The sequence below is a fragment of the Trematomus bernacchii genome, unplaced genomic scaffold (genome assembly GCF_902827165.1).
Source record: "Trematomus bernacchii unplaced genomic scaffold, fTreBer1.1, whole genome shotgun sequence".
Lineage (NCBI taxonomy): Eukaryota > Metazoa > Chordata > Actinopteri > Perciformes > Nototheniidae > Trematomus > Trematomus bernacchii.
In genome coordinates this window covers 331,184-353,816 of record NW_022987579.1, presented here as the reverse complement: position 1 = coordinate 353,816, position 22,633 = coordinate 331,184, and the positions used below count along the sequence as shown (strand labels likewise).

The 22,633-nt window shown below is 40.9% G+C and overlaps 2 protein-coding genes across 6 annotated transcripts in view; one reads left to right on the top strand and one right to left on the bottom strand.

Annotated features, from left to right (window-relative positions):
• LOC117479881 (spatacsin-like) overlaps window positions 1-7,632 on the top strand; it is a 53,379-nt gene extending 45,747 nt beyond the window's left edge. Inside the window, 3 exon segments of the mRNA XM_034126989.1 lie at window positions 219-374; window positions 6,225-6,376; window positions 7,050-7,632. Coding sequence (XP_033982880.1) covers window positions 219-374; window positions 6,225-6,376; window positions 7,050-7,221 — 480 coding nt within the window. The 3' untranslated portion in view covers window positions 7,222-7,632.
• Window positions 7,633-9,667: 2,035 nt separating this feature from the next.
• Window positions 9,668-22,633, bottom strand: part of LOC117479876 (NLR family CARD domain-containing protein 3-like) — a 76,388-nt gene continuing 63,422 nt past the window's right edge. For all 5 annotated transcript variants that reach the window (XM_034126982.1, XM_034126984.1, XM_034126985.1 and 2 more), the window contains 6 exons: window positions 16,692-18,465; window positions 16,436-16,609; window positions 16,114-16,287; window positions 15,792-15,965; window positions 12,299-12,345; window positions 9,668-11,211 (listed from right to left, as the gene is read on the bottom strand). In XM_034126982.1, coding sequence (XP_033982873.1) covers window positions 10,661-11,211; window positions 12,299-12,345; window positions 15,792-15,965; window positions 16,114-16,287; window positions 16,436-16,609; window positions 16,692-18,465 — 2,894 coding nt within the window. In that variant the 3' untranslated portion in view covers window positions 9,668-10,660. The remainder of the gene's footprint in view (window positions 11,212-12,298; window positions 12,346-15,791; window positions 15,966-16,113; window positions 16,288-16,435; window positions 16,610-16,691; window positions 18,466-22,633) is intronic.

Here is a 22,633-nt window from a genome sequence, read left to right as displayed (position 1 = left end):
TGTGTGTGTGTGTGTGTGTGTGTGTGTGTGTGTGTGTGTGTGTGTGTGTGTGTGTGTGTGTGTGTGTGTGTGTGTGTGTGTGTGTGTGTGTGTGTGTGTGTGTGTGTGTGTGTGTGTGTGTGTGTGTGTGTGTGTGTGTGTGTGTGTGTGTGTGTGTGTGTGTGTGTGTGTGTGTGTGTGTGTGTGTGTGTGTGTGTGTGTGTGTGTGTGTGTGTCAGGACTCGTGTGTGCGTCAGGCGACTCGCTGCGTGCGGACAGCGAAGCTTGTGGCTCTGCAGCTTCACTTCCTGAAGCAGGACTCAGACCTGCAGCTCGTCAACCTGCAGCCTCCGGAGCTGCTGAGCGCCGTCACCGCGCTGCCGAGCTGCTACCAGGTAGTGTGTGTGTGTGTGTGTGTGTGTCAGTCAGAGGCCTGTTGTAGTTCTAGAACAAAAAGAGTCCTGCTGACGCGCCTTAAAGAGGCCCTATTCTGCTTTTCGCTTCTCCCTCTCCTGTAGTGTGTTCTATAGATGTTAGTGCATGTAAATGGTCTGCAAAGGCTCAAATCCCTGTGTATCCCTGATGACTTTGATACAGATGATTCACTGATCAAAAGCTTCACAGAAATGAGGAAATTACGCTTTAAAAATGTACATTAAAGAGTCTTTCTAACTTAGTGGATTTAAAAAAAGATACTCTGGTAAAAGTAGAAGTACTGACTAAACTTCTTTCCTCAAGTCAAAGTAAAGAGGGCTTTGAAATGTACTTCAGTAAAAAGTACCCATAACTAGCAGCTGTTTTAAAGAGTACCTGACCTCCCTTTATATGAATAGAACAATAATGTCATTGTTAGCTAATGAATGTTTCCATGCTGAACAACGGCAACATGACAACGTTTTCATTGGTCCCTCTTCTTTAGAGAAGACCAGGAAATGATGGATACACGGATCGTGTTCAAATCAATAGGCACGCAATGACTCTAAATAACTAGAAAATGCATTTCCTGCAGAAAATGCGTGCGAATGCTGTAAACTGTGAATGAATTTAGCTGAAAATGCAGAAAAAGCTGAATATGTTATTAGCTGAATGGTAGCTGCTTTTAGCTACAAAAATGCAGAAAAAGCTTAATATTTAAAAGAAAAGGTTTAAAAAAACATGCATAGCCTTGATGTCCTGAAATAGCTGAATAATGTAATAGTTGAATGGTTTCTGCAGCTGAAAATAGGCTGAATGAGTTAAATATCAGATGTAAGTAGTAGTGAATGAATTTGTATTAAGGCGAGACACGGCAGGCAAAAACATCGTTTTTCCTGCACTGGTCAATTTTGAGATTTTGTGCTATTTTGATTCCATAACATGTTTTCTTTCAGGCTTTTGGAAGGAAAACGTACAAAATACACATTTAAGTGTTTATTTTACTATAGTTTGTCTATTTGCGTCTGTAGATTTCTCCTAAATTCACCAAAAGTTAGCATTCTAACGCAACATAAAGTACCGCGACCGCTGTTTGCACCATGTCATCAGAGGTATCGTTGGAAAGCTCCGTTTCTCCTGCACAATCTCATCGGATCCAAATATGGTCATTTCCTTTGTATCAGCAACCAATCGTGAAAGTGCAAAGGGGTCTAAACCAAGAAACGAAATCTCATTGGCTGGTGTCAATTTCTGACAACGTGATTCGTTCAGATGCGTCACGCGGTGTGCTAAAGCACTTCCAGGTTAGCTTTCCGCTAGAAATTTAAATCTGAAAATGGCAAAATAACGGCGAAAAAAACGTTCACAGAGAAGACGACAACAATTGTCACTTGCACAAAGCAAGGTTATACAAAAAACAAATGACCCCGAACATGAAATACCTTCACGGAGTGCGTCGATGCGCAAGCTATCATCCAGATAACAGGAGGGTTTAGCTAGCGTCACACTGCAATCTTTAAAGGTCGTTTTCTCAAAATGAGTTTTTTCTCCGACTCTGAGTTACATACACCAAACCTTCCAGTTATATTCCTATCAATATTATGAAGGCTTTTACAGAAGGGTTTGGTCATATATAATTCATAGCCTGAATTATATAACATTTTATACCTAAAAACATGGTGAAAATTGATATTTTAGGGCTGTTGACAGTATTTTCTGATTTATGGAGTGATACAAAGAGATATCCAAAATCCCTTCTGTAAAAACCTTAGATACCAATATGACTACAAAATGAAAGAATCATTTTGATCCTGGCTTTATCCAAAGTTCAGATTTCGGTTCCTGAAATGTGTTAAAATATGCGCATATTTCATGAGATAATGGTTCATTTGCATATTTAAACATGCTATTTCAGAAATCTTGTAATACAAAAAACAATTGCCTTATTGTAAGTAATTAACTGGAAAAATTTCTAGCTGATATCTTTAAGTTAAAAAAAGTACCCTATTCACCTGGGGTGTCTCGCCTTAAGATGAGAAAAGAAAGTAAAAAGGCTTGGGAAAGCAGCAGAATATTTGAACTGCAAACTTTTGAACTAACTTGATGGTGAATGATCTGTCGCGATGGCAACGGCATTTGATGACACCCCATAATACGCTTAGATGTGTTGATGGCTGCATCGTTACCAAACCTGTGAAGTTTTGGGCCATTTCGATCCTTTTCACTGAAGTTATGAGAAAACCGTGTTTCATGGTGAGCATTGTGTTGCCATGGCAACGGCATTTGAAGAAATCTCAAAACTGTCCCGTAGATGTCTTCACGGCTGGACTGTTAGCACACATGTGAAGTTTGAGCACTTTTTGAACATTTTCATAGGAGTAATACATTACATTAGGAGGTTACATTACTCTCTCTCTTCTCTTGATCGCCCTCTCTCTTCTCTTGATCACCCTCTCAATCTTCTATCGCCCTCTCTCTCTTCTCTTGATCACCCTCTCTCTCTTCTCTCTCTCTTCTCTTGCTCGCCCTCTCTCTTCTCTTGATTGCCCTCTCTCTTCTCTTGATCGCCCTCTCTCTCTCTCCTCTTGATCGCCCTCTCTCTCTCCTCTTGATCACCCTCTCTCTCTTCTCTTGATCGCCCTCTCTCTCTTCTCTTGCTCGCCCTCTCTCTCTCCTCTTGATCCCCCTCTCTCTCTCTTCTCTTGATCGCCCTCTCTCTCTCTCCTCTTGATCGCCCTCTCTCTCTCTCTCCTCTTGATCGCCCTCTCTCTCTCCTCTTGATCGCCCTCTCTCTCTCCTCTTGATCGCTCTCTCTCGCTTCTCTTGATTGCCCTCCTCTCCTCTTGATCACCCTATCACTCTTCTATCACCCTCTCTCGATCGCCCTCTCTCTCTCCTCTTGATCGCCCTCTCTCTCTCCTCTTGATCGCCCACTCTCTCTCTTCTCTTGATCGCCCTCTCTCTCTCTTCTCTTGATTGCCCTCTCTCTCCTCTTGATCGCCCTCTCTCTCTCCTCTTGATCGCCCACTCTCTCTCCTCTTGATCGCCCTCTCTCTCTCTTCTCTTGATCGCCCTCTCTCTCTCCTCTTGATCGCCCACTCTCTCTCCTCTTGATCGCCCTATCTTCTCTTGATGTGTCTGAGAGAGAGAGAGACAGAGAGAGAGAGAGAGAGAGAGAGAGAGAGAGAGAAAGAAATGTTTACAAACACCTGTGTGTGTAAACCAATTTACCCACTGCAGCACTGAGTCCCATTAAGAATGCATTGAGGTTTGTATCTGACAATTTTGCCACCTGTTCAAAAACCATGGCTCCTATCAAAAAATGACCAGACCGTGAGCATCAGGGAACCCCAATGAACTGATATATTTTGTTTTTTTTGGTTTTGTGTGTAAAATGTGGAGATGGGAGCAGTTTGTCTAAAGTGTACTTCTCTCTGTTCTGAAGAAAGTTCCGGAAAGATTTAACATGGGAATCAATTGGGAACTAGGTGGACTTGTTGTCTCTTCATGCCCTCAAGAGGCATTTTGTTTAATATTTCTGCTTAATTTTTTTAAATTTTCCAACCTAGGAGAGGTTTTCCTCTTTACCAAGCTCCAAACAAAGTTAATTATCTCAAGAAGTGTAAAAGATATCAAAAATAAAAGTCAAGTTTGAATAGCTGAAGGTGTTGTGATCATTTGAAAGTTGGAATGAAGTGTCTAGCTGAAAGTATGTGGAAGGAGTAGCATTTGGCGCAAGGTGTAGGAAAAGAGGATTTGAAGGTATCCCATTGACTTCCATGTTAAAAAAAGAGTTTAAAAAGCTGAATATTTCAAAAAGTATAAAATATTTTTAAAAAGTTGAAGGTTTCCCATCGATTCCTGAACAGGCTGAATAGTTTGATATTTGAATGGTTTCTGTAGCTGAAAATAAGCTGAAGTTATGGAGTGCCAAAGTATTGGCTGAAATAATAAGGGGAAGAATAAAGAAAAATTGAAGTACTATAGTGGAAGGCTGTGGCACAGCATTCGCACTAATAATGATCACGCCACCAAACACACATTCAAACTAAAGGAACCAGCCTGTTTGGAAAATGTAAGAAGTAGAAAGTACAGGTATTTGTGTTCAACATGTAAGAAGTAGAAAGTACAGGTATTTGGGTTCAACATGTAAGAAGTAGAAAGTACAGGTATTTGTGTTCAACATGTAAGAAGTAGAAAGTACAGGTATTTGGGTTCAAAATGTAAGAAGTAGAAAGTACAGGTATTTGTGTTCAACATGTAAGAAGTAGAAAGTACAGGTATTTGTGTTCAACATGTAAGAAGTAGAAAGTACAGGTATTTGTGTTCAAAATGTAAGAAGTAGAAAGTACAGGTATTTGTGTTCAACATGTAAGAAGTAGAAAGTACAGGTATTTGGGTTCAACATGTAAGAAGTAGAAAGTACAAGTAATTGTGTTCAAAGTGTAAGAAGTATAAAGTACAGGTATTTGTGTTCAAAATGTAAGAAGTAGAAAGTACAGGTATTTGTGTTCAACATGTAAGTAGAAGAAAGTACAGGTATTTGTGTTCTACATGTAAGAAGTAGAAAGTACAGGTATTTGGGTTCAACATGTAAGAAGTAGAAAGTACAGGTATTTGTGTTCAAAATGTAAGAAGTAGAAAGTACAGGTATTAGGGTTCAACATGTAAGAAGTAGAAAGTACAGGTATTTGTGTTCAAAATGTAAGAAGTAGAAAGTACAGGTATTTGTGTTCAACATGTAAGAAGTAGAAAGTACAGGTATTTGGGTTCAACATGTAAGAAGTAGAAAGTACAGGTATTTGGGTTCAACATGTAAGAAGTAGAAAGTACAGGTATTTGGGTTCAACATGTAAGAAGTAGAAAGTACAGGTATTTGGGTTCAACATGTAAGAAGTAGAAAGTACAGGTATTTGTGTTCAACATGTGAGAAGTAGAAAGTACAGGTATTTGTGTTCAACATGTAAGAAGTAGAAAGTATACAGGTATTTGGGTTCAACATGTAAGAAGTATAAAGTACAGGTATTTGTGTTCAACATGTAAGAAGTAGAAAGTATACAGGTATTTGGGTTCAACATGTAAGAAGTAGAAAGTACAGGTATTTGTGTTCAACATGTAAGAAGTAGAAAGTACAGGTATTTATGTTCAACATGTAAGAAGTAGAAAGTACAGGTATTTGTGTTCAACATGTAAGAAGTAGAAAGTACAGGTATTTGTGTTCAAAATGTAAGAAGTAGAAAGTACAGGTATTTGTGTTCAAAATGTAAGAAGTAGAAAGTACAGGTATTTGGGTTCAACATGTAAGAAGTAGAAAGTACAGGTATTTGTGTTCAACATGTAAGAAGTAGAAAGTACAGGTATTTGGGTTCAACATGTAAGAAGTAGAAAGTACAAGTAATTGTGTTCAAAGTGTAAGAAGTAGAAAGTACAGGTATTTGTGTTCAAAATGTAAGAAGTAGAAAGTACAGGTATTAGGGTTCAACATGTAAGAAGTAGAAAGTACAGGTATTTGTGTTCAAAATGTAAGAAGTAGAAAGTACAGGTATTTGGGTTCAACATGTAAGAAGTAGAAAGTACAGGTATTTGGGTTCAACATGTAAGAAGTAGAAAGTACAGGTATTTGGGTTCAACATGTAAGAAGTAGAAAGTACAGGTATTTGTGTTCTACATGTAAGAAGTCAAAGTAAAAAGTGGTCAGAAAAATAAGTAGTGGAGTAAAGTACTGATACCAGAAACATGTACTTAAGTCCAGTAATGCAGTATTTGTACTCCTCTACTTCCCACCTCTGGTCCTGATCCAGCGTCTCTCATCCTGTGTTCTCGTCCCTCAGGTTTTGGTGGTGGCCGAGGCGTACGGCTACAGTCCGGACTGGCCTCACATTTTGTTCCAGAAGGTGATCCTGAGCGGAGACTTTGTTTACCTGGAGGACTTCAAACGCCTCCGCCCCCTCACCTCCGCCCTGTTCGAGGACATCTTCAAAAAGTAAGACATCGTAACGCCGTGCCCACCGCAAAGAACAAGACTCAAGGCTTTATTATCATTCGTGCAGAGCTACAGTTTAGATATGACAATGGCCATCTGAGGTCACCGGCTCCTCCAAGAGAGCAACATATAGGACATGAAACAGATCAAATAGTGCAAGTAAATACAAATAGAATAGAAACAAAGACTGTGACCGGAGGGAGGCTGCATGACGCATCGCTGTGAATAATACTCAGTGGACAGGGACAGAGATAGTTAGTGTCTTTACTGAATAAACAAATGGTGAAGCATACTTTGAAGCAGAGGTGGAGTCCATCAAGAATTCTGTATTACTTTGAGGTACTTGTACTTTGCATGAGTATTTCATATTTACGTGCACCGCATTCATTTGACACGTGTGTGTGTGTGTGTGTGTGTGTGTGTGTGTGTGTGTGTGTGTGTGTGTGTGTGTGTGTGTGTGTGTGTGTGTGTGTGTGTGTGTGTGTGTGTGTGTGTGTGTGTGTGTGTGTGTGTGTGTGTGTGTGTGTGTGTGTGTGTGTGTGTGTGTGTGTGTGTGTGTGTGTGTGTGTGTGTGTGTGTGTGTGTGTGTGTGTGTGTGTGTGTGTGTGTGTGTGTGTGTGTGTGTGTGTGTGTGTGTGTGTGTGTGTGTGTGTGTGTGTGTGTGTGTGTTCAGGCTGGACGGGGCTCCCTGCAGTGTCTCTAATGCTCGCCGCCTGCTCTCTCACTGTGAGCACGTGTTCAGCCGCTACAGACTGGCCTACCAACAGAACCTTCTGGACGTCAGCAAGGCTCTGCTGCAGGACACACACTCCTCTGGATACCTGAGGGACCGGCTGGCCAGCTGATCCAATCCCCACCAGAACCACCGGCTGGAATACAGAGAGCTGCAGGGATGTGGTGTTCCTGTGCTGGTCCCTGAAGGCAGCATCTCCCTGCTCCAATGGGATTCCTCCGTGGGAGTTTTGGATTATTGCAGAAAATAATCTCTGTGTCAAACAAACTCACACGTTTAGTTCAGCAGTGAGGAATCTACTCACCACACACCTTAGTTCAGACTAACAACCAAAAACACATTCAGAAGACCATTGACTTCCAGACCAGGGGACAGGAAGTGGTAACATGCTGACTCATTTCAGGGTTTAGGACTCATTCCTGCACCACTGATGATTCTCTCTTTGAAACGGATGATTCAAAATCTTCACAGAAATGATGAAATTACACTTTAAAAATGTACATTAAATACTCTTTCTAACGTGTGTGGATTACTTAGTGGATATATTTGTATGTATAATAAAATATAATTATTTCTTTAGTTGATTACAGCGGGTATTATAAGTTAGAATCTGCAAAGTGTGAAAAGTACAACCATGTAAATGATTAAATCAGTATACAGAAGATAATAATAATAGGTAATACTCAGGTACTTCAAAACTGCACAATACTTACAGAAAATGTACTTTATTTCCAGTAACTCACAGTCAGCTGTTGGGCTCTAAGTGTGTGGGTGTAGTTTTCTGTTTGTCCACTAGATGGTAGTCCAAGCTCTGTTTTCTCCTCAAGTCTTTTCTGTGATTTCCACCTGAGCGATGAACAGAGGTGGAAGAAGTACTCAGGTCTGGTACTTTAGTAACAGTAGAAGTACTCAGATATTGTACTTTAGTAACAGTAGAAGTACTCACATCTTGTACTTGAGTAAAAGTAGAAGTACTCACATCTTGTACTTGAGTAAAAGTAGAAGTACTCAGATCTTGTACTTGAGTAAAAGTAGAAGTACTCAGATATTGTACTTGAGTAAAAGTAGAAGTACTCAGATCTTGTACTTGAGTAACAGTAGAAATATTCAGATATTGTACTTTAGTAACAGTAGAAGTACTCACATCTTGTACTTGAGTAAAAGTAGAAGTACTCACATCTTGTACTTGAGTAAAAGTAGAAGTACTCAGATCTTGTACTTGAGTAAAAGTAGAAGTACTCAGATATTGTACTTGAGTAAAAGTAGAAGTACTCAGATCTTGTACTTTAGTAACAGTAGAAGTACTCAGATATTGTACTTGAGTAAAAGTAGAAGTACTCAGATCTTGTACTTGAGTAAAAGTAGAAGTACTCAGATCTTGTACTTTAGTAACAGTAGAAGTACTCACATCTTGTACTTGAGTAAAAGTAGAAGTACTCACATCTTGTACTTTAGTAACAGTAGAAGTACTCAGATATTGTACTTGAGTAAAAGTAGAAGTACTCAGATCTGGTACTTGAGTAAAAGTAGAAATATTCAGATATTGTACTTTAGTAACAGTAGAAGTACTCACATCTTGTACTTGAGTAAAAGTAGAAGTACTCACATCTTGTACTTTAGTAACAGTAGAAGTACTCAGATATTGTACTTGAGTAAAAGTAGAAGTACTCAGATCTTGTACTTGAGTAAAAGTAGAAGTACTCAGATCTTGTACTTGTTAGCTAAAACTACTGATGAAAGAACTGGAAACACAGACTAAAGGTAATGTGTATATATATATATATATGTATATATATACATATGTATATATATGTATATATATACATATATATACATATGTATATATATGTATATATATACATATATATATATATATTTATATATATACATATATATATATACATATATATATATATATATATATATATATATATACGTATGTATGTATGTATATATATATATATATATATATATATATATATACGTATGTATGTATGTATGTATATATATATATATATATATATGTAGTGACGGTGGAGCAAGAGACTGCTGAGGACAAACTCAATTCACAGTGAAATGAAAACACAGAGTATGAGTTCATCATGTGCAGGAAGATAAACAAAATGGTGAGGATAACATGGGTCCAGCTCAGGCATCAATGCTTCACTTTTGATCTGATGTTTTATTTGTTCAAAGGTGGGCTAGAACTTTGATCATTAGAAATACATTAAAGAAATGTGTTTTGGTTCCAATAACAAGAAAGTCCATTCACATTCTGGGAGAATACAGTAATATATGCAATAAATGCAGCAGGGCTAATAATCCAGAAACATATATATATATACATATATATGTATATATATATATAAATATATATATATAAATATATATATATATATATAATAGGGAACAATTGAATGCTCAGCTAACACTAGAGTACTTAAATACCTCAACACTTGAACTTCAGTGAGGTTTGAATGCAGGATGTTCATGGGAACAGGTTACATTTCCGTCTCATTCGTCACTTATCCAGCAATAATCAGAAGGGCTACGTGAACTTTAGTTTCCTCTCACAAGTGTGAACAGGTCGTTTTATTTAAAGTTTCACAAGTTATAACACCACACACTATAATGAACTGCGTTTAGCTCAGATATAGATGATATCTGCTCCGTCTAGGTTTGCCCCACTACTAGTTAGTATCGGGGGTTCTTCAGTCTTCTGCAAGAAGAACTGAGTTCAAGAGGAACTGAGTTCAAATGTTCTTCAGTCTCCTTATATCCTCTTTGTTCACGTGGTTTGTCACATCAGGTGTCCTTCTTTGTTGCTTTATGGTTAAATGTTCACTTCCCGCAAGGAAGTGCATAACAGATGTCCATCTCCTGGAAAGAGGAAGTGCGTACTTTGCTACATAGGTCTTTACAAGTACCCATGTAAGGATTTCTGTTATACATCCTGTTTATATTGCTAAAGCGTTAAACTATACGATACATGACTATGGCATTCAGAGTTTAACACAGTTTTTAACATATTTAAGCTTTATATAATAAAATACATTGTTCCATTTTCTTCCTTTCTTCAACAGTTGACATAGCCGCCATTTTATTAAACATTAAACAACACTTTGGGCCCTCAGCTAATTCAGACAGTATAATGAGATATGGCCCACAGATTAAACTTGTCATATATTGTACTACTTCGATATATATGTACAAATATATATCACGGTATTCATGTGTGCCCACCTTTCTTTCTATCTGCTCTCATTATAATCACTCTGAAGTTTCTGTTTGAAGGAATGAGCTGCTAACTCAATAAAGTAAACCCTCTGGAGAGCTGAGATGAAGGCTGTTGAGTTTCTTAAAGCATTTTCAAGAATCAACAATCATTGACCTTTTGATTCATCTGTCCAACTTATAACTGAACTGATAAGGAGAGATTCATCACCCAATGAAAGCCTCTCTGATAAAAACACTTCTGACAGTAAAGACACAATCAGTGAGCCAGATTTAAAACAGCAACCCTTAAACCCAGGACAGGAAGTGGTCTCCTCCTACAGAGGACACAGAGACGCTGAGGAGAAGCCATCTGACACTAACCGAAACCCAGCATAGAGAGGTTCAGTGAATGTGGTTCTGAAGGTGTGGAGGTGGGTCAGTGTGTCAGAGGAGACTCTGTAGAAGGAGAGAGAGCCAGCAGGATGATCCAGATACACTGCTACTCTACGAGAGGAGGAGGAGGAGGAGGAGGAGGAGGAGGAGATGCTTGTTACTCTCTCATTGTGCCTGACAGAGTAACCTTCATCATAGCACTTCAGTCTCCAGGACTGATCATTCCATCCAAACCTACATTCCCCTCCGCCTCCTCCCCTGCTGATTCCTCTGTAAGTCACTGCTATACGAACCCCCCTTCCTCTCCACTCGACCTCCCAGTAACAGCGACCAGTCAGAGCTTCTCTGCACATCAGCTGAGACCAGAACTCAAACCTCTCTGGATGATCAGGATATGGCTGATCCTCTCTCACACCTGTCACCTTCCTGTTGTCCTCAGACAGTTTGAGGTATCTCTCTGCTGTGTTTGAGTCCAGGGTGAGTCCACAGGAATCTGAGGAGAGACACAGACAGCAGTTTATCACCAGACTCACCTGAAGGCTTTCCTCTCTGTTAGTGATCTTTCTATAACAGCGCTCTATAAGAGTCATGTATTATTATTATAAAGTTTAAAGGTGATGCAGCTAGTTCAGCAGGTTCTGACCCAGTTGCTGAAAGACTCCAGCTGCACATGTTCAAGTGACATGCTTCAATCACTTTGAGCACACCATCACTAGAGACCTGATCTAAGGGGTAACACTCTGATCTCTCTCTCTCTCTCTCTCTCTCTCTCTCTCTCTCTCTCTCTCTCTCTCTCTCTCTCTCTCTCTCTCTCTCTCTCTCTCTCTCTCTCTCAAATAATACCATAAATAAAATGTTACCTCTCATTTATGGATTATTGTGGATAGAGTTGCTGCGGGGGATTGAGACGCACAGGCTGCAGTGGAGACGCAGCGCACAGCTGATTGACAGCTGGAACACAAACCACCAGATAGGTCTCCTGTCCCCGGTACAAACACTCTGACACACTGACCGAGGAAGGTTATGTGTATTTTTTTTGTCATTAACTTTTTTCGGACCACTTATTTATTTATTTTGGTGACGATCCGACCTCCATGCTGCTACTCTGGTTCAAACTGCATCCACCAAACAATGTGATTTATCTCCACCTCCCCAAAAGAACCAAAATCTGACTCGGTGTGAAATGTCTTTTTTAGCTGTTCTGTCCTCATTCCCTGCGATCTTCTTCTGCAGTCAGTCAGAATGAATATTAATACGGGGCGTTTCTTTGACTATTTATAGGCAAATATGGGCGTTACGTGAAGCTCGCAAAAGCTGCGCCGCATTTCGAGTTAATTGTGATTTATAAAGGGAAACCGGCGTAGGACGTGCCGCACGCAAGGCTTTATAAATGAGGCCCCTGGACCCACCTGAAGGCTTTACTCTCTGTTAGTGATCCTTTCTATAATAGCGCTATATAAGTGTCATGTATTATTATTATTATAGAGTTTAAAGGCGATGCATGCCAGTCATGTTTTAATGAATAAATAGCACCTCCATCATCTTTGTCTTTAGAGAGAAGCTGACTGATCCACACTTACACTTCCTCACACCTGGTTTTAACCTCTGCTCTCCACCATGGTCCAGCCTGGAGGAAGAAACACAGTCAGGATGATGTTCTATCCAACATGAGTCCTAGCTGCTGGTACCTCGTGGAACAGAGGTTACTTTCTTAGAGCAAGCTTTTTTATTCTAATTTACTTTTTGTTGGCGTTTAGTGTCAAACATTGTCACAGCATATTGTACATTGCATCTTTACATGAAGGACATACATCTGTTCATAGCTCTTTTCAGCAATATACACATGATGACACAAAAAGCACAGAGGAGAAAGACATAAAGAAAGAAATGAAAATAAAATAGAACAACAGTGAACAATTAGGGAGTAGACATTTCTTTCCAGCAGAGTTCTGGATCTGTGGAAACTAAGTCAGGCCTTTAGGGCTTTACAAAGTGAGTCCACTTCTCACAGGTTGGAGTAAATTGACCAATGTATGATTGACAGATGCTGTTATCTTTTCTATATTATAAATATCCATTGAGATGTCCATCCATCCATTTAGAGTCGGGCTATGCTTCGATAACCACTTCCTGGTTAATGCCTTTTCAGCAGAATGTTCAAGAAGTATTTGTCCTTTCTCAAATTCCTAAAGTATAACATCTTGATCTCTAGAGGTATTATGTCTTTGAAAATGTCTTGTAAGGCGTTGTGTATCTCCTTCCAGTAGTCTTTGATACCTGGACAGTCCCAGAATACATGGAAGTGGTTTGCATTCTGGTCACCACAGTTCCTCCAACATATAGGGGGGGGTCCTATCATAGTGGGACTTCTGAGAGGGCGGAATAAAATATCCTATCAGGTTCTTCCAGGTATATTCCCTCCAGTTCTGCCAGCTGGTACATTTCCATTGATATCTCCACATTGTTACCCATTCTTCTCCAGATATATGTATCCCTCCTTCCTGCTCCATCTTCTTTATTATGTAAGTGAGTGTTTTTTAAGATTTGTCAATCCTTGGTATACACATGATACGGTTCTACCGTTAACATCTGCGTTATACGCTTTCCTAAACATTTCTATCAAACCTACACTTGCCTCTGACACTTTTTCCACTTTCAAATGAACATAATGCCGTACCTGAAGATATCCATAAAAGTCCTGTTTCTCCAAAGTGTATTTCTCTTTGAGGGTATCCAAACTGAGCAATGCTCCCCCTTTCATCAGCTTGCACAGAGCTGTTAGACCTTTTAGAGCCCAGTCCCTAAATCTAGTATCCAATCTGTTAGGCATGAAATCTGAGTCATATGCACACCATTTGAGAAAGATACTATCATTCTCCAATTTATATTCTTTTATAATAGTTTTCCACATTTTAAGAGAACATTTCACCCATGGATTTTCAATAATAATAATAATAATAATAATAATGTTGTTATTGTCAGCTATAATTGCCTGTATTGGAGTACACCTTCTGTTCTATATGTTTCCATTGAGCATCATATGCTGGGTTACTCCAGCATATCATTGTTCTTATCTGTGTTGTGAAATAGTAATCTCTGAGAGAGGGTAAACCCCATCCCCCTTCTTCTTTGGCCAGGTGTAAAGGTTTGAGACGAACCCTCTGTCTTTTACCTTGCCATATATATCTTGATATCATTTTATCTCATTCATTACATTGACTTTGGTTGATCTCTTTAGGTAGGGTTTGGAATAGATATAATAATCTAGGTAGTATATCTTTTTTAACCCATTCAATTCTTGAAGAAATATTAAAGAAAGGAATTAGGTTCCATCTTGCTATATCTTCCTTCATTATGTTCTCTCCAGGTAGGAAATTGCATTCGAATAATGTTGAAAGATCTTTAGGGATGTTAATGCCCAAATACTTGATGGATTTTGTGTGCCATATCAATGGGTATGTATTCCTAATATCTTCAGGTGGATGGGACTTGTCTCCTGAAGGAAGTTTCTCCCTGATATTCCTCCCTCGCTCCTCTCCTCCCAGCGTCTCCCAGGCAGACAGCTGCTCAGCCTCTCTCTCGGTGTGATCACGGTGACGGCAGTCCTCTGTCCTTCACGTCTCAGGATGCTTCCACAGCAGTCTGGTACAGCAGTCATGGCTTGCGTATAATATCGTCTTTAGTTGAGTATCGGAGAAACTTGATCATTCTTGACGCTGCTTGTCCTCCCTGTCTCCGGAGGCCCTCGGGACGAGAGCCCGGTGCGCTCTTTCAATGCCGAGCTCCGTGGCGGGGGGGATCTCAAGTGCCTCTTGTAGTAAACTCTTCACCAAGTCAACCATAGATGACCCCTCCGCTCCCTCTGGGACTTTATAAATCCTTATATTCTCCCGTCGGGATCTTCCTTCTTGGTCAGTCAGTTTATTTTCTTGCTGATTCATTACCTTTATCATCTTGCTCAGCACCTTCCACGTTTTCAATTCTCATTTCTGCCTCCTCTATTTTAACGTTGACGTTGGTAAGGTCGGATTTCATTTTGTTTATTTGTTGTTTTGTGTCTTTGCGAAAGTCCCGTATCTCCTCCAGAACTTTAGCTAAGCTAGCCACGTGCGGCTCTGCGCTAGCTTCCTCATCATCGACCTGTGCAGGCGAGTTGTTCGTTGTATTTTCTTCGTTGGTAGACTCTGAGCCAATGTTTTTCTTTTGTCCGTCCTTTCCTCCCAATTTCGCCCCGTTAACTATTTCTAATTTTACAGAGACATTTCTTATTTGGCAAATAAACGAGGCGAAATTAATCTCTTACTGGGGGAGAAGCTGCCATTCGGTATGGTGACGTCACCGGAACCATGACCATCATTTTCAAGTCAATAAAATCATCTGAATTCATATCGAGGAGTCTTAGTAGTTAGTTTGTTTATCATGTAGCCGTGTAATAAGTGTGATAATGTGCAGCGAGGCATCCTGTACACATTCAACTGCTAACAGCTAACTGCTAACAGCTACCTGCTTACAGTCAACGGCTAACAGCTACCTGCTAACAGCTACCTGCTTACAGTCAACGGCTAACAGCTACCTGCTAACAGCTACCTGCTAACAGCTACCTGCTTACAGTCAACGGCTAACAGCTACCTGCTAACAGCTACCTGCTAACAGCTACCTGCTTACAGTCAACGGCTAACAGCTAATGGCTTAGTTTACCAGCTCTCCTCCTGCTGATATCAACATGAATGTGATGTTCATGATGGCATTATGAGGAGAAAAAAGGATGCGCACCTGGACGTGTCGATCATAAGTTTACGTAATAAAGAATCACAAAAAGTAAATCTCGTTTTCCCATCAGCGACTAGGTAATATGCTGATCATCGGCCAAAGCAGGCCAGTAAATAATCAAGATACAATTATAACACATAATGTGAGTTTAGCTCTGTTAGCCGTTAGCCGAAAACAAAGTCAGAACTATCCAAACTGGGTGTAAAAACTCAATGAAATATAATTTCAACAACTGTGTCATAAATGAGAGGAAGAACATGACATTTGAGATATTAGAGACACGTTCAGTCTGTCTGTCCATACCTGAGTGTCTCCAGTCTCCAGAGTGGATCCTCACGTCCAGCAGACAGCAGCTTCTCTCCTGAGTCTCCTGGATGATTATAGCTCAGGTCCAGCTCTCTCAGATGGGAGGGGTTGGAGCTCAGAGCTGAAGCCAGAGAAACACAGCCTTCCTCTGTAACCATACAGCCTGAGAGACTGGAACCAGGGAATACAGTAAACTCAGTGTTTTGATTATGTCAGCATGAAGATACAGATGTTGACCAACTTTATTAACATGAACCTGAAGCTGGATGAGCAGGTTTTAAATTAAAACTATCAACAACAAAAAAACCTGTGGTCTGACCTGAGAGTCTCCAGTTCACAGTGAGGACTCTCCAGTCCAGCAGACAGCAGCTTCACTCCTGAATCCTGCAGGTCGTTGTTACTCAGGTCCAGCTCTCTCAGATGGGAGGGGTTGGAGCTCAGAGCTGAAGCCAGAGAAACACAGCCTTCCTCTGTAACCATACAGCCTGAGAGACTGGAACCAGGGAATACAGTAAACTCAGTGTTTTGATTATGTCAGCATGAAGATACAGATGTTGACCAACTTTATTAACATGAACCTGAAGCTGGATGAGCAGGTTTTAAATTAAAACTATCAACAACAAAAAAACCTGTGGTCTGACCTGAGAGTCTCCAGTTCACAGTGTGGACTCTCCAGTCCAGCAGACAGCCGCTTCACTCCTGAATTCTGCAGCTCGTTGTTACTCAGGTCCAGCTCTCTCAGACTAGAGGACTGGGAGCTGAGGACTGAGGACAGAGCTTCACAGCTTCTCTTTGACAGCTTACAGCCACTCAGCCTGGGGAAGGATTAGCAATGAACACAATTTATTTTATTTATCATTTTTAAAACTGATCAATGTTGTTTGTATCTCCACTTACAGAGCTTTCCTGGAGGCTTTGACCACTGGCAGCAGCCTCAGAAGAGCCTTCTCTGAAGCAGAGTATTTCTTCAGGTCAAAGACGTCCAGATATTTTCCTGATGACAGTAAGATGAAGACCAGAGCTGACCACTCAGCAGGAGACAGTTTATCTGTGGAGAGACTTCCTGAACTCAGGTACTGTTGGATCTGCTCCTCTAGAGAACCATCATTAAGTTCATTCAGACAGTGGAACAGGTTGATGCTTCTCTCCGGAGACGGGTTCTTTCTTATCTTCTTCTTGATGTACTCAACTGTTTTCTGGTCGATCTCTGAGCTACTTCCTGTTTCTGTCAGCAGGCCATGTAGGAGTTTCTGATTGGTCTGCAGTGAAAGACCCAGGAGGAAACGAAGGAACAAGTCCAGGTGTCCATTTGTACTCTGTAAGGCCTTGTCCACAGCACTCTGGTAGAGATGTGTTAGTGTGGGTTGAGGTCTGAAGACTTTAGGCAGCCAGGAGGTTGTTGGTTCTTCTGCCAGCAGGTTGACTCCAGAGTTGATGAAGGTGAGATGGACATGAAGAGCAGCCAGAAACTCCTGAACGCTCAGATGGACGAAGCAGAACACTGTGTCCGTGTACAGTTCACTCTCCTCTCTAAAGACCTGTGTGAACACTCCTGAGTACACTGAGGCTTCTGTGATATCGATGCCACAGTCTGTCAGGTCGGACTCATAGAAGATCAGGTTGCCTTTCTGCAGCTGCTCAAAGGCCAGTTTTCCCAGAGCCTCCATCATCTTCCTGCTCTCTGGACTCCAGGAATCTGTCTCCCTTTTTCCATGATACTTGACGTTCCTCACTTTGGATAGAATCACCAGGAAGTGGATGTACATCTCAGTCAGGGTCTTGGGCAGCTCTCCTCCCTCTCTGGTTTTCAACACTTTCTCCAGAACTGAAGCAGAGATCCAGCAGAAGATTGGGATGTGGCACATGATGTGGAGGCTTCTTGAGGTCTTGATGTGGGAGATGATGGTGCTGGCCAGCTTCTTATCTCTGAATCTCTTCCTGAAGTAATTCTCCTTCTGTGGGTCAGTGAACCCTCGGACCTCTGTCACCATGTCCACACACTCAGGAGGGATCTGATTGGCTGCTGCAGGTCGTGTGGTTATCCAGAGGCGAGCAGAGGGAAGCAGCTTCCCCCTGATGAGGTTTGTCAGCAGCCGATCCACTGAGGTGGACTCTGTGACATCAGTCAGGATCTCATTGTTGTGGAAGTCCAGAGGAAGTCGACACTCATCCAGACCGTCAAAGATGAACACAACCGGGAACTGATCAAACCTGCAGATTCCTGCGTTTCTGGTTTCAGCGAAGAAGTGATGAACAAGTTCCACCAAGCTGTAATTTTTCTTCAGCCTATTCAGATCTCTGAAAGGTAATGGAAATATGAACTGGATGTCCTGGTTGGCTTTGCCTTCAGCCCAGTCCAGAGTGAACTTCTGTGTTAAGACTGTTTTCCCGATGCCAGCCACTCCCTTTGTCATCACTCTGATTGGTGCATCTCTTCCAGGTGAGGCTTTAAAGAGTTCTTCTTGTCTGATGATTGTTTCTGGTCTGTCTGGTTTCCTGGATGCTGTTTCAATCTGTCTGACCTCATGCTCCTCAGCTGTAGTTTCTCCCATGGTGATGTGGATCTCTGTGTAGATTTCATTTAGAGGTCTTGAATTACCCGTTTTTATGATTTTCTCAATTTTTTTCTCCAGGTTTAATTTGAGCGTCCTTTGGCACTGAGTAAGAATCTCTGAATGAACAAAAATAAAATCACAATTGAGACAATACTCAAATTAACATAAAAGATCCATCACAATATTTGTTCCTAACTTTACACATTTCTGAAAGGATAGTAGGATATTTGTTGTCGGATCGAAGCTGTATCTCAATCATCTGTCGCTATCCAAAAATATTGTTCCTTCTTTCTATTATTTCCCACTCTGGTGAACAATCTGTTGTCCCCAGAGAACCATGACCTTAAACCTGACGACTCTTATTCCTGCTGCTGGAAGACGAGGCACGACCCTGGCAGATCGACCTCTGAGGATATGGACTCAGCTGTCACTCCAGTTATACAGGAAGTGGATTGCTCTTAGTAATTGTCCCAATACTCCGTAATCCTGCAATAGCCTACTATCAACAAGACGCCCTGGGGGTCACAGTAATAATCTTTCCCTTCGTCCATAAGACAGGGTGGATGGAAAACTCTATTGACCCCTCTTAGCAAATGTGGAGCCCCAGCCTAACTCAGTGTAAGAAAACGTTTTTAGAGAGTACTTGTCCATGGACAAGTGAGTTTGGCAATTTACTCTGAATACATTTTTCACTTGTCCAATCTGGACATGCCTGTTTTTTTTTGTTCTAAAATTATTTTACATACCCCTTTTCAGGCCCATCAGTACATCAATTGTAGGGTCCCCTTTCAAGCCCTTAATCCACTATTTTCTGACAGAATTTATTTCCATTTTTTTCCTTGTTAACTGAACACACCATTTCACCATCGACATTTTTTAATTGTTTTTAAAGAAAAAGCCCTAACAAAACAGCAGTGCTCTCAGTATTAACTAAAGAAAAAAAGACAGCAACAGCAGACAGCATTTGCTGAGCCTAAAGATAATCATAAATAAATAACAGTGAAAATAAATATATTGCAATGCTCAAAACAGCAGCATCCAACGGTCTCTAATCCTAAAAAAACATAATACAAATAAATGTATTGCAATGTGCAGAACAGCAGCATCCAACAGTCTCTAATACTTGGATATTACATGTCACTGCATTCATGTATAGAAGATGAATATGGAGGGATGAAACCCTCTTTGATGGTCACACATGCAGAGCACACAGCACACACAGTGACATTTGTATCTACAGATAAATATTAAGCCTGACAAAGTACTTAACGTCTAATACAGAGGTCTTCAACAGGGGTCCGCGACCCCCAGGGGGTCCGCGGAGGTACTGCAGGGGGGTCGCGAAATCTTTGGTTGATTAGACAATTTTTTATATTTCTTAAAAAAAAAAAAATTCCAAACATTTTTTTCCCACAAATTGAAATGTCTTTAAATGCACATTAACATGAATCCAACATATTGTAGCGAACGGAGAAATGGAGGCAGAAGACGTTATCTTTCAGTCAGCAATGCACGCATTCAGCTACACACAGTAGCTATCTCAAGCTAGGCGCAGGTTCACTCACAGCAGGAGACTACTCCGGACCTGTCCCACCAGGCCTCCTGTACACAAAGGGGAGGACCCGCCCCTATCGCTGCTGTGCCAATCACGAGGCCGCATGACACACGCTGGCTCTGTCATTATTTGAATAGCTTAGTATTGAATGTACAATAACAGAGTAGCTATGTTTATACACGGCACTAGGCCCCGTTTAATATAAAACACAATTGTATGCCACACATATAGTAGGGGGGTCCCTGCTCCAGCTCTCCATCAGTTTGGGGGTCCCTGGCCTGAAAAACGTTGAAGACCCCTGGTCTAATATATTGCTTTCCTGCAATGTTAACTATGTTTAAGCACTTGTTTTAACTGATATTATACATATGTATTATAGTCTTATAAGATGTATGTAGATAGCAGTGTTGTAGTCAAGTCACCAATTCACGAGTCCAAGTCACTCTCGAGTCCAGTGGCGTCGCCTGGCCTGGGCATCCGGGGCTTTAGCCCCGAATGTTTTTTCTGTAGCCCCGGACAATTCTCCCTCAATAATATAATACATTAACCGTGCTTTACGTGAACCTCATCATGACACAAGAGAGGACGGCAACACTGTAATTTCCCGTGTTCAGTGAATGCAACAGAGGCATGACACCAGACCAATCAGAGAGTTGCATGGAAATAAACGTGTGCTTGTGTCATTCAAGCTCGGCTCTGTGTGTGTGTGGCAATAGCGCATTTAGTGTGATAGAGAGAGAGAGAGGGACCGCTGCCAGCAGGGACCTGTTGTTAGCATCTGGTTAGCTAGCTGCACTAACGGACATAAGGAGCTGTTTGTTCCACAAGAAGCTGGAGGAGAGTCCTCTCCTCTCAGACTGAGAGACTCAGGTGAGCTAAAGGACTCTCTGAGTGTTTAGATACTTAACTTTAGTCTAAGTTATCTCAGTGGGTCTCAAACTGTTTGGTCACAAATTATTCAAAAGATTATTTCCGCGGCACACCTTCATATGATCATTATAGTTATAAAAAAAAACAAGAGAATAAAGGAAAAACAGTTATGAAATACTATATGGCAGTAAAACAAGAATAGAGTTTAAAAGGGGAGTGATTAGTAAAATATCCATAAAGAAAAAGTACATCTGTTTACAGTTCTGTTTCATATGGGTGTTGAGAGAGGTATCCATAGATCTCTTCATTTTGCTCTCAAAGTGCACCAGATTGATGCTTTTAACTTCAATATTTAAAAACAAATCTTCCCGGGGGAGCATCCCCCCGGACCCCCCTAGAGGAGGTGAGGTCTGCCCCCCACTCATAAAAAATACCACTTTACCCCTGCCTATATGCCGTGAGCTGATTATCGAGCCTTTATTGTAACAGTCGCGGGTGTACTGTGTGTGTGCGTGTGGGGAGTGTTGCAGTACCACTCTTCGAGTCCGAGTCCAAGTCCGAGTCACCAAGGGAGAGTCGTAGTCGAGTCCGAGTCCAAGTCCGAGTCACCCAAGGAGTGTCCGAGTCGAGTCCGAGTCCGAGTCATCATTACCTGTGTTCGAGTCCGAGTCCAAGTCTGAGTCACCTAAGAAGAGTCCAAGTCAAGTCCGAGTCACAAGTATTCATGTATTAATCTTCGTGGATATATGTGTTGAAATGTAGCTGCTCCTCTACATTGCTTTTATCCTGTCATGTTATACTAATCTGTCTATTGAACTGCTGTGAAGCCAGTTTGGCTACAATTCTTGTAATAGGTGCTATACAAATATAAAGCGTATTACTAATATTAATATTATTATTATTATATATAAATAAACTATGTTTAAAATGAGTTACCTTTTAGAGAAGTGATTATATTTGTATGCCAATATTTTCATATGGTAAAGTTTTCGTTTTGCACTTTTATTTTGATAGTAATAAGATCGGGACTCTTATTTTGAAGGAACTTTTACCGGTTAAATCGGTTTACTGATAAAGATTTAGCCCCAGAAAGCACATGGCTACTTAGCATGCAAAATGACGTCATTCTGCATGTTAAGTAGCCAAGTGCTTTCGTGTTATCCGCTGAATCTTTATTTATTTATTGATTAGATCACATTACTCTGATGATAGTGTTCAAGACAGCCTATATGTCTGAACTCGATGTTTAGAGTAATGTGTTACGGAGCCTTCTCTTCAATATTGTTTCCACATAGAGCATTTTGCGCTGCTCTTTTCCAATGTGGAAGCAGAATGTGTGAAAGCATACAGCACGACGCGGGGTGTGTCTCTAGACATCTTTAGACTGGAATAGCGGGGCCCAGTACGTGAACTCGGCAGCCGGTGCACACGCCAGGATAGAGGACATCAGACTCCATAGAAAACTTGCTCGAGTCCGAGTCCGAGTCCAAGTCGGAGCGTCAATGTACAAGTCGAGTCCGAGTCATCGTGGGGGGAAAAATTCACGAGTCCGAGTCGAGTCACAATGGTGGAGGTACACACATATTGATAGATGTCTTGTAATGCACTGTTGAGGAACCTGCGACCCAAGTTTTTCATTCATTGCATAACTACACCGTAGTTGTGTATAATATGATATGTCAATAAACCTTAGAAAAATCTTGAAATCTTGAATGGGATGTGCAAAATAGTCATTATATACAGTCTTTAATGAACTATTAGTAGAGAATAACGACGAGTAAAGAATATACTTTATAGGGATCCTATTAATATCTAATAATAAAATTATAACATGTAATAACGTGCTTTAACCAGTAGGA